The sequence below is a fragment of the Typopeltis vanoorti genome, chromosome 5 (assembly GCF_054136105.1).
Source record: "Typopeltis vanoorti isolate ZY-2024b chromosome 5, IOZ_Tvanoo_1.0, whole genome shotgun sequence".
Classification (NCBI taxonomy): Eukaryota; Metazoa; Arthropoda; class Arachnida; order Uropygi; family Thelyphonidae; genus Typopeltis; species Typopeltis vanoorti.
In genome coordinates, this window is record NC_143553.1 from 99,099,781 (window position 1) to 99,112,851 (window position 13,071).

General features: G+C 36.3%; 1 protein-coding gene across 1 annotated transcript in view; it reads right to left on the reverse strand.

The window, feature by feature from the left end:
• The window catches only part of LOC150106685 (uncharacterized), a 250,285-nt gene that overhangs the window by 159,233 nt on the left and 77,981 nt on the right, over positions 1–13,071 (reverse strand). The window contains exon 4 of the mRNA XM_090392633.1: positions 1,621–1,902. Coding sequence (XP_090248759.1) covers positions 1,621–1,902 — 282 coding nt within the window. The remainder of the gene's footprint in view (positions 1–1,620; positions 1,903–13,071) is intronic.

The window sequence follows — 13,071 nt, forward strand, 5'->3', positions numbered from 1 at the left end:
GCAGATATGAGAGTCCTGAGAAAGATTAGAGGCGTGAACAGATGGCATCAATGGCAATATCATATTAAAAATGAGGATATTAGGAAAGAACTTGACATTGTCAGCATCCAGGAATGCGTTAGCAGAGCTAATCTCAGGTGGTATGGTCACTTAAATAGAATGGGAGAGGAAAGATTAGCAAAACAAGTGTTCTCTGCCAGGTGCAGGAAAACGACCCAGAGGAAGACCAAGATATAGGTGGATTGATACGGTACAAAGTGCCTTAGACGATAGAAATATAAGATCTGATAATGTTGGAGTCTTGACAAGTAACAGACTGATTTGGAGGAAAATTGTAGATAGGAAGTTAGTAATGATGTAATTTTTTCATGTAGTACTGTCATATCCTGTACACCCCTTGAGGGTACAAGGCAGGAATTTGATGATGATGTTGACATTATGAATAATCATCAACACCTAAATATTTCGAATATTTCTATTCATATCTTTGAAAATTTAAGAATACTTTCAGGGGGAAGTGAATGCTTATTCTGTTAAGGTGTTATTATTATTATTTCTTCGACATCTCCATGAATGTCAAAGATTTATCATAGTAGGCCCACTCTAACCATTGTTTACTCAATGCTTATCACATCTCTCCTTGAACTCATTCATCGAAAAAGTACTCACAACCACTTTTAGCAACACATTTACCACTCTCGATGCAAAAAATTTAGTCCTAACCCACTTGCTAACCACATTCTTACATAATTTCCAGAAGTGATCCATTGTTTTCATATTTCTTAACATGTACTGAAATAGGAGGGGGGGGGGGGTAGAAAAGTTCTGATAAACACCTAGAACAAAAGCGTTTTTTCATCTAAAAATTTTTCATAAAAAATGTTTATTCAGAAAATATTTTTTCTTTTAGGATATATAAGAAGATATAAAAATAAGTAATTTTTGTTTTAGGTGTTTATCAGAACTTTCTAGACCCCCCTCTCTCATAAGCATTCAGTATCAATCCTATAAAATTCTTTTAATAACTTATATGTTTCTATTGTGTCCCCTCTTTTTCATCTACCAAACAGTATTCTGACTATTCACTAGACATCTGCGTAAATGTCTTCTAGTCAAGAGAAACCAGTCTGTCATGCAAACAAAATTTTCTTTCCATTTTCTTCGAAAGCTATCCAAAGAATATTAATACTGAAATCATAATATGTTGAAATCAGTTTGTTTAATATTACAAAGAGGCAACTAGACGTGAACAATACATATTGTGTCTGTCAGCTGCACATTTTCTCTAGAGCTGATCAGTCTGTTCCACAGAAGTTAAAATCCAAGTTTCTGGAAGAGGAAAAATAAAACAAAAACTCTGACATCTGCATATAAAATTAGCTATCTCACCTTCAGTTAAAACTCATAAAAATGTGTGTTATAGCATTTGTATTTTCTGTAGAGGTATATGCCATGAAACAATGACAATGTAAATGAAAAATAAGTTTTTTGCAGAAATGGATATTTTAACTACAATAATGTCAAAGCAAGTTTTGTGCAGGGGTATGTATGTATGTGTGAGTGAGTGCGCATACATTCAAATCTATTTAAAATAATTAAGTTTAAAAACAGATTCATTACCTTCCTTGAAGAATAGTGATTAGATTCATCCTTAGATGCACAGCTTTCAGCCAAAGCAGAAGAAGAGGAAGGCAAAAGATGTGAATCAGAAACCAAAACATTTTTCTTACTTGGTGCATTAAAAGCAAGTCGATAAAATAAAAATCGTAGTAAGCCATCACAAATTGTCTGTTGAACACAACTCTCCTGCACTGGTTTCAAAATTTTCTGATCGCTATCAGCTGACTGCACTCTTAAGCAAAACCGCTGCTTCAAATTAAGACCAAGAACAAATGCTGTTCCCTGTAAATTTAACATTAAAGAAATATTAAAGAAAGGCTTAGGTATCATTCATTATCTATAATAATGCTTAATGGTATAAACAACACAACAGGAAAGAATACATTTATTAAACTCCCTAACAATTTGCTGGTTTTCTACTCAACTGTGATGACACAAACAGCACTAAACTAAGTAATTGTAGAAAAAATTTAAACTGTAACTGACAGCTAATGTCCTTACATTTCAGCTAGCAACCTTCATCCTTCATCATAGATTGTCCTCTTGAACATCCTGGAGTGTATAAAGTTCCTTGTGCCTGCAGCTTAGCCAACTTTGACACACTGGTAGATCAGTTAACATCTGCCTTGAAGAACATAAAATTTACATTCGAGATCATCTGTAGGCAAGTCAGATTTGGCAGACCATGCTCTGGATACTCTTTCACATAGGATCACATGGAGAAAAACATCTATATTGCATATAAGTCATTACAGGTCTGAGAGGCTATTCTTAGAATCAGCATCAGCTACGAAGCACTCTGCCAACCTCAACAAGTATGGCTGCATTAATTTACCAAAAATCTGGAAAACTTTCATTTTAAGACCTAATAGCTAGACTTCTCTAAATTAGCTTTGTAGTTATCTGACCCACAGAGGGTGCCATGTAAGGAAATTAGGTGCTGGTTACAATGTAAATTGTTTCTACAATTACTTAGTTTAGTGCTTGTGCCTGTCATAGTTATCATTGTGCTCTGATGATGCTATGTAGAAAACTAGTTTAATAAATGTATTTTCCTCTTGATGTTGTTTATACTGTTAAGCATTACTATGAATACTTTTAAAAAAGTATAAAAAAATCTTCATACAGTGTATCTAAAATAAAATTAAGCAACATCTAAATAAGTACTATTACAAGGAATCTGAAACTAAAAACAATTAGAAACATTATTTTTTTTATATATATATGAAATCGAAAAGAACATATGGATCTTATTCTTATAAGCTTCTTCTGTTTTGACTTAAGTCAACCTGTTGCAAACAATGTTCAACCAATTGTTTTACAAATGGTCTTTTATTTTTCTAATTATTCTATTAACATGCTTTGCCATTCGTTTTGCTATCCATTCATTTCCCAGTTGTAACAGCACACTTTTTTTGTATATCTCTTCATTTTTGATCTTATCAAAATTTTGTTTTGTTTTTAAGTGTTTTCATTTCTTTAGTAGTAGTGTTTAACTACTATTGAAACAATAACTGATCTTTCAGATCTTATTCCATATACATAATTTAAAAACAATCCTGCTATACTTTATGTACACTTGTCTCACTTTCAATATTTAAATTCCTATTTTTCCATATTGTTCTGTTTAAACATCAAAAAATCTTGTTTGCCTTGTGGTAACTGCCCTTTCACTTCATTTTCTGCTATTCTTTTGAGTTAATCTGAATTCCTGAAGTATTTAAAATGTTGTTCACCATTTGATTTCACTTGTTCTATTATTTAATTACTAAATAACTTAAGGAATTCACAACGTATACTGGAATATAAATTAAAATAAACTTTAATATATACGTCCTATATTTCGGCAACGTCACGTTGCCATCTTCATGGGAACATAAGATTAAGACACGTACATGCAGGCACTAAAAACAGCAAATGAGGTCAAAGCAAGGAAACTACTGTTTTTTCCTAAAGTCCTGATGATGCCCCCTAGTGGGCTATATTAGGTATTCTTGGCCGCTGGGCTGAAGTTTTCAAGATATACGGCTCCCAAATTTGGGGCAGTCTCATTCATCCAAATTTGTTGAGGTTTGGCATGTTTCTTAGGGCTGAGGCTGATTCTATGAATAGTCTTTTAAATTTATACTTGCTGCGGTGTATTACTGTTGCTTTCTTTCACCGTATTCTGTGGCATGTATCCAGGGCATGGTCTGCCAGCCCAGAGCAGCTGTACTGGTGAAACCGGATGTAATCCTTGTGTTCAGAAATTCTGATATTCGCTGTCCTGCCTGTTTGGCCAAAGCAGGACAGCTTACAGCTGCAAGGGACCTGGTATACACCAGGTAGGTCTAGAAGTGGTTGGTCTTTAGTGGAGCGGATAAGGGATATCAATTTTCTATATGGTCTGTAACAAGAGGTCAGGTCATGTTTATTCAGTCTTGGAAAAAATTTTGGTAATTTTTTCCGAGGTGCCCTGGATGTAGAGAATGGCGATGGATTTAGAGTAATCTTTTTTGTGAAGGGGGGGGAGGGGCTGTGGTTTACTAGTTTTAATATTTTTTGGATTTTTTGGGGGTTGTAGCCATTGGCTGAGAAAGCATTAAGGATGTGATTTAGTTCAGTGGTTAGGGCATGTCATTTGAACAGATTAATTTAGCCCTGTTGTATGGTGTCTTAATAACTCCATATTGTTGTGTGGGGGAAGATTGTTGGTGAATGTACCTGCCTGTACAGGTGTGTTTTCTATAAAATGAAAAAAACCAAGGTTCCATTAGGATGGTGGGTGACTAGTGTGTCTAGGAAAGGGAGGCTGTTGTTTTTCTCTTTTTCCAGGGTGAACTTGATTCTGCAGTGTTGGTTGCTTAAGTGTGTTAAGAAGGAGAGGAGTGTATCAGAGCCATGTGGCCAAATAGTGAACACATCATCAATGTAGCAAAGCCATATGGTAGGTTTCTGTGGGGAAGTTTAAGGCTTTCTCTTCAAAAGTCTCCATAAAGAAATTGGACAAGGGTGGGGAGAGTGGTGAACCCATGGCTGTCCCCTCTATCTGTCAAATTTTCCCTGCCAAACGAAATAACCTGAGTTCATTGTGAACTGAAATAGGGCTGAGATATCGGGAGGAAATTTGGCTTAGATGAGCTATAAGGTTTCCTTGAGTGGGACATTTGTGAATAAAGAGGAGACTTCAAAACTGACCATTATGTCAGTATGTTGGAGTGTAAGATTTTCTATACTGGCTTTGAAGTGGGCTGAGTTTTTTATATGAGATGGTGTGTTGCCAGTATAGTGTGTGAGCGCTTTGGCTAATTTGTATGTGGGGGGGAATCAATGCCATTCACTATGGGACGTAATGACACATTTTGTTTATGTATTTTTGGGAGCCCATATATATCGGAGGGGGGTTTCTAGCATTAAAAGGTTTTAATTTGTTAGTAACTTCCACAGGCTAAGAAGTGACCTTCTTAAGGAGCCTATGGAATTTTCTGATTTGTGAGTTCGTGGGATTGTATTCAATGGGGAGGTAAGTAGCCCGATCTAATAATAAAGCATTAAGCTTACCTTTGTAGTCAGTATGATTGAGCACCATGGTGGCGTTCCCCTTATCCGCTTTAGTGATTATTTCTTTGTCTTTCTTCATTTCCTGTAGAGCCTTATATTCACTATTGGATGAGTTGGTGGTCTTGCTATGGTGAGAACACAGGCTACATCCAGTCTAATATTGTTGCTGATGTGGTTTGGAAGGTGGCGAATCCCACGTTCAATCTGGATCATAATTTCTTCGGGCGGTATTTTTCTAGGAACAATGGCGAAATTGTGGCCACATGCCAGAGTGTTGAGTGCTTCAGGCTTCAAAATAACGGAAGAAAAGTTGACTACCATGTTGAATGGTAGTTTTGGTTCGGCGGGGGGTAGAGTTCTTTTTTAAATTATCAAATTTCTTGATATAGCCTGTGTTCTCACCAAAGCAAGACCACCAAAAACCAACATATCCAATAGTGCATATAAGGGAGACGTATATCTTGAGAACTTCAGCCCAATGGCTAAGAATACCTAATATAGCCCGCTAGGGGGGGGGGGGGGAACCATTAGGACTTTAGGAAAAACAGTAATTTCCTTGCTTCGACCTTATTTGCTGATTTTAGTGCCTGTATGCATGTGTCTTAATCTTATGTTCCCATGAAGATGGCAACGTGACGTTGCCGAAATATAGGACGTATATATTAAAGTTTATTTTAATTTATATTCCATTCCAGTATACGTTATGAATTCCTTAAGTTATTTAAATTAAGGGGATATTAAATCCCACATTGTTTTAAAACCGAATAAGAAACTCAAATTTGGAATCAGAGAGTTTCATGCCGATTATATACTAAACAATAAAAGTATTGGCGATTACTAGCGTGAGCTAATGCAAGTTGTCCTAGTACGTAGTACAATCGCGGGCAACTTGCAGCAAAGGTGGTAAAGTTCTGATCGCTATTCTTGGTATTTTCCATAATGTAAAAACACATTTCTTAGGAAATGTATGCTGTTATTACATTATGGTGGGAGGTCACTACCCAGACCAGTTTCAGCCTTTATCAGTGAGTAGCTAGACCAAATAAATACCAAAGGGTATAGCAAAAAGAACTTATATACTCTGCTATACGAGTTGTCAAAAAGGTACTACCATTAAGTTACTTAAATATAAAGAGCCAATAGGCTTCATTTTGGTGATATAAACATTATTAAAATTAAGGGGATATTAAATCCCACATTGTTTTAAAACCAAATAAGAAACTCAAAGATTGGAATCAGAGAGATTCATGCCGAATATAGTAAACTATAAAAGTATCGATGTTATCAAATATATTGATGTTGATATCAGCATAGAAAATCAAAATGAAGATAATCTAGGACCCCCAATAATGCGAGAAGAATTTGATAAAGCACTGTCCAAAATGAGTAAGGGAAAAAGTCCAGGCGTAGACAATATTCCTATAGAACTGCTACAAAATCGAGGTGATGAGACAAAAACCTTACTCTCAATTAATAGCCCAAATCTATGACAGAGGAGAAATACCAAAGGAGTTTATGAAATCAACCATAATACCGATACCAAAAAATAATAATGCAAACAAATGCAGCCAATTTAGAACAATAGCTTTAATCCCACATGTTAGCAAAATTCTGCTAAAAAGTATTCAAAATAGAATTTATTCAAAAATAGATTGTCTATTGGATGAAGACCAATTTGGATTCAGAAAGAATAAAGGAACAAGAGAGACAATATTCTGTTTAAGAACAATAATAGAGAGATTAGACCTTAGTCAAAATACTTACATTTGCTTCCTTGATTTAGAGAAAGCATTTGATAAAGTAAACCAGCAAATACTCCTAAACTGTTTAACTAATATCGGCATAGATTTGAGGGATAGGAAAATAATTTATCAAATTTACAAAAATCAAAATGGATGGATTAAAATCAATGATAAGGAGAAAATAATAAATATCAGCAGTGGAGTAAGACAAGGATGTATACTTTCATCACTTTTATTTAATTTATATATTGAAAAGGCCATTCAGGAAACTAAAGAGAAAATAAATAGTGGCATAAAGATAAATGGTGAGCAAGTCATGTGTAGAAGATTTGCTGATGACATAGCCCTTTAGCAGAAAACAGAAGAACATTAAAAACAATGCTAGAATTACTAAATAATAACCTTGAAAAATATAAAATGAAAATCAACACAGATAAGCCTAAAATAATTGTTACAGGCAAAATCCCTATCAATATAGAGCATATAGACATCAGCGGGGAACAAATAAAACAAGTGAAAAGCTTTAAATATTTAGGTAGCCTAATAACAGAAGATGGCAGAACAAGAGAAGACATAAGATCAAGAATAAACAATGCAAAAGCTCAATTCTCTAAGATGAAAAGCATTTTAACAAGAAACCTCAACCTACAATTGAAAAAAAATTAGTAAAGACATTAATATGGAGTATTGCACTGTATGGATGTGAAACCTGGATTCTAGGCAGAGAAGATGTAAGAAGATTAGAGGCTTTTGTAATGTGGTGCTGGCATCGCATGAAAATAAAATGGACAGAAAAAAAATCAAACGAACAAGTCCTGAGAGAGATAAACAAAACAAGAACTCTAATAAAATCGATCAAAATTAGAAGGGATAGGTGGTTTGGACATATACTTCGACATGATGGACTTGTGAAAAGAATAACTGAAAGCAAAATAGAGGGAGGAAGAAGAAGAGGCAGACCAAGGAAAAGCTTTCTTAACCAAGTCAAAGACAGCACAGGTTTGAGGAGTTACCAACAGGTTAAGAAGAAAGCCAATGACAGAGCGGAATGGAGGAAATTGCTGCTGAGCTACCAGTCCCAAGACTGATGCAACTGATGATGATAAAAGTATCGTCGATTACTAGCGTAACCTAATGCAAGTAGTCCTAGCACGTAGTACAATCTCGGGCAACTCGCAGCAAAGGTGGTAAAGTTCTGATCACTATTCTTGGTATTTTCCGTAATGTAAAAACACATTTCCCAGGAAAATGTATGCTGTTATTACATTATGGTGGGAGGTCACTACCCAGACCGTTTCAGCCTTTATTGAGGCTTCATCAGTGAGTAGCTAGACCAAATAAATACCAAAGGGTATAGCAAAAAGAACTTATATACTCTGCTATATGAGTTGTCAAAAAGGTGCTACCATTAAGTTACTTAAATATAAAGAGCCAATAGGCTTCATTTCGGCAATATAAACATTATTTAAATTAAGGGGATATTAAATCCCACATTGTTTTAAAACCGAATAAGAAACTCAAAGTTTGGAATCACAGAGAAAGAATCTCTCTGATTCCAATCTTTGAGTTTCTTATTCGGTTTTAAAACAATGTGGGATTTAATATCCCCTTAATTTAAATAATGTTTATATCACCGAAATGAAGCCTATTGGCTCTTTATATTTAAATTCCTTAAGTTATTTAGTAATCATGTGCAACCAACGTATGACATTCACATTAAAGTCATCTTCAAGAACATCATGAACATATATATATATATATATATATATATATATATATATATATATATATATATATATACACAAGTGCTAATTCAAAGCAACTAGCAATATACCGTAGCAAGCTACAACACGTAAAAAAAAAATGTTCTTTCTTTTCGGCCTTGCCGGCCTGGTTGGTCGAGTGGTTAGCGTATCTGCTCTCTAGCCAAAAGGGTGCGGGTTCGAATCCCGCCATAGGCATGGATGTTTGTGATTGTCTGTGAAAATAATAGTGGTGATGGTGGACAGTAGATGGCATTGGTGTAGATGAGACAGTTTGTGGATGAGGTTGACTGGTGGAGACAAAGAATTGGTGCCCTCCCTTGATGAGTCTTAGGACTCCCTGGAAGTGTCTAATAATAATAATAATTTTCTATTTTTTTAGGTAGTGGTTGTATATATTACTAAAATAGCCTTAATGTAAGAGATAGAATTTTATTATCAAAGTTATTATTATTATGGCCAACTCCAAGTAGTCCTTAAACTCATCAAGAGAGGCCCTAAACATCATTTCAAGAACTATCCAACATTTGTGCAGTATCTATCATACTTTGCTTTGAACTCTTTCCCAGTGATGGCACCTACAACAGACTCTAGCAACTTATTCGACTCATTCACTACTCTCCAAGCAAAAAACCTAGTTGTAACACCCTTGCAAACTACACTCTTACTCAGCTTCCTTGGATGGCCTCTAGTTCTCTCACCAAAAGTCCTGTTCTGAAAATTTTCCTCTAAATTCATCTTGTAAGAACCCCCCCCCCCCACCTCAGTAATTTGTATATCTCAATCATGTCACTCCTTTTCTGCATATCAACCAAATCTTCAACCTCTTCTTGTAAGGTTCATTCCATAGACCTCTTACCATCTTGGTCACTCACCTCTGGATCCTTTCCGTCTCTTCCTTATTGTCAAGAAACTCCGGTGTCCAGATTTGCATGCAATAGTCAAGATGGGGTTTTATCAAGGCTCGACAAAGAGGAACAATAACCTGCTTGTTTCTGCTCATCAAAGTATTTTTCCGTGACCAAATGATATGAGCTGTTTAGTCACTTTTGCTATGTGCCCCCTAAACTTTATTCACTAAACTCTATTCACTAACACTCCCAAGTCTCTGACTTCATTAATTTCCTAGAGTACAGTTCCACCAATGTGGTATGCAGTTGGCAACCTTTTCACCCCTAAATGCATAACTTTACACTTTGCCACATTAAACTGACATCCATTCTCCTTTGTCCAGTCTGGCAATCTATCCAAATCATTGTGCAAAATTTTGATATCATCTATATCCACTATTGCTCTACCCAACTTTGCATCATTGGCAAATAACTGAACAGTTCCTCTCAGATCCATTATTATATTGTTAATGAACAAATTAAACAGTAGCAGTCCAAGAAAAGAACCTGGCAGTATGCCACTAGTCATAGGCCTTCTTTTGGACTCTACTCCTCAATAAACTACTCTCTGATATCTCTCCATCAACCACTCTCCGATCCATCTCACCAACCCTATATCCATGCCCATGTGCTGCAGTTTACTGATTAGAATTCCATGTGGTATCCTGTCAAAGGCCTTTGTGAAGTCCAGCAGTATCACTGTAAACTCATTATCTTTATCGAACTCAGCTGTCAATGTATTATAAAACGTGAGCAAGTTACTGAGGCATGACCTATCCTTCACAAAACCATGCTGCCCCTATACAGTATTCCATTTCCATCTATCCATTCCTGTATTTTGCACTTGACCAACTTCTTCAATACTTCGACAACAACTCCTGATATGCTGATTGGTCAGTAATTTGCTATATCAGTCTTAACAAAAGATTGTTAGATTTGAGGTCAATCACACGAGTGTTGATCAGTACAACTAGGTGTGCAAAAATCAAGTAGCATTAACGAAATAGACTTTTTGAAATTGATTTGATGTCGTGAGTGTAATATGTATGCATGGCAGAGTGTAAGGGATGAGTTTGTGGAGAGAATGGATGAGAGACGATGAAAGGTAAGGATTTGCACAAAGTGCGATATATTATTAGACCATGAAGAAATAAATGCGAAACAGATTGAAAAGATAAAAGATGGCATAAATGCAACAAATGAAAGCTAGTGAAACTGATGGAGTGACAGAAAGCAAGAATGCAGAAGCAAAAGTTAATGAAAGTAAGAATGTAGAAGCAAAAGTTAATGAAAGTAAGAATGTAGAAGCAAAAGTTAATGAAAGCAAGAATGTAGAAGCAAAAGCTAATGAAAGCAAGAATGTAGAAGCACAGATTAGCAAAAGCAAGGAATGTAGAAAGGAAAGTTAGCAAAAGTAAGATGTAGAAGAAAGCAGGTTTGCAATGAGGGAGATAACTCAATCACGTAGAGAGGTGCACAGGGCAAAGCGGCAGCTGGAGTGAATACAGAAATGTCTGGCGAGTGAATCATCTGATAACGGAAAGAAAGAAATGCAAGATAAGAAAAATGAGGGCTTGACTGAGAGAAAGAAAAATCAAAGGGCGAGTGTTGTATGGCAATTCAATCATAAAGGTGTGATTGATGAGAGTTTGACAAAACTGTGCTTTCCTGGTGCAAAAATTAATGATGTTAGTGAGGCTATTAGAGCACAAAGGGTAGGGCGAAAGAAATGATCGTAGTGGCTGGAACAAATGATTTAAAAGGAGAAAAGTATGGCATAAGAGAGGACATGAAAGAATTACTGCAAGTAGCAAAAGAAATGAGTGAGAGAGAGAGAGAGAGAGTCACTGTGGTATGACAGAGTAGAGCTGAGAAGGAGGACTAAAATAGCGAATGACTCGATGCATAGGTTATGCAGGAGGAGTGGTGTGGAGTTTGTGGATGTGTGGAGTGAGTTTGATGGGTGAAACGACTTATACAAGAAGGATGGTTTGCATCAGATTAGAATTCCAAGTGTTGTTGAATGAAGTGAAATTGGATGTGCATAATCAGGGAAACTAGAGCTTTAAGGGAGGGGGGGGGGGACAAGCTGTTAAAAAGCGGCAGGATAGTAGTGGGCCTAAGGGTGCTTTTGCACTTTATGCACACTAATGCCAGAAGCATTTGGAACAGGAAGAAGGAATTTTTGATATTGGTTGGCTCATCCTGGGCAAAGGTTATTGGCATTAGTGAGACATGGCTAACAGAAAATGATATAGATAGTGGTATAAAATGTGAAGGGTATAATGTGTTCTGGGAGGACAGAGAGGAAAGAATTTGGGGGAGGAGTGTTATTGATGAGTGTTATCAATGAACTGCAACCAAAGAGTGTAGAAGTTCAACTGCAGGCCAGTAAAAATAGCACATTTGAGGCTATCTGGTGTGAGATTGAGGCTAGCAGAACAAAATATACAGTTGGATGCTGGTATAGACCAGGAGATGGAAAAGATGTTGAAGATTATATGCATCACCAATGAGTGGAGGACAGATAATTATTGTCGGGGATTTCAACTATGGGAACATAGACTGGAAGGAGGAGGAGAGGACACATGAAAGGAAGGAAATGGATTTTATGCAGTTACTAAGGGATAATTACCCGAGACAGCATGTGATGGAAAATACTAGTGATTCGAGAGTGCTCAATCTAGTAATTGCATCTGAGAATCTGTCTATAACGAATATGACTATGTTGCAACCAACTGGTGAGAGTGATCATATTTTCTTGATCTGGAAGGTGGCCAAAAGTGTGGAATTTTCAGTTAAGACAGCGTATACATGTGGAATTACAGAGCTGGTAAGTATGAGAAGCTTATGAGATTGCTTGGATCAGTGCCATGCAGGGCCAGTTTTATCATTAGGAGAACCTAGGCAATCACCTAGGGGCGCTAAGACTTCGGGAAGCCAGATTTTGCTATATGGTTCAGGGAAAAATTATAACCTTCGAAAAAATTAGTAAACCCTTGATTAATAATAAAAAACCGTATTGGTTTTGATTAATAATTTTTTTTAATGTTGATAATGATATTATTTTTATAAATATCCACATATGTAGGTGTACGTGTGCTTGTGTATGACCAAATATATATAGAGAGACACAATGTATAGGGGCACCTAAATTTTCTTTGCCTAGGGACATCAGATACTCTTGGACTGGCCCTGGTGCCATGGCATGTCAATCTGCAAGAGAGCTTGATGTTGATAGTGCATGGGAAGTGGTAAAGGAGTGTTTGAGGGATGTAATGGCAGACTACATACCTAGAGTCAGGAGAGTAAATCAAGTGGGAGTTACCATTATTATTAATTAGCCTTGCCTCTTTCTTCAAATTTTCTTAAAATGTTTCTGTATGCTTAGGGAAATTCATTTCCTACTCTGCTATTTAAATCTTCAACAAGGACCACTTTTTCTATTTTCTTTATGTTATCTGCTTGCTCTAATGACTTGAAAAATTCTCCACTTCTTCCTTAGGAGAACCTGGT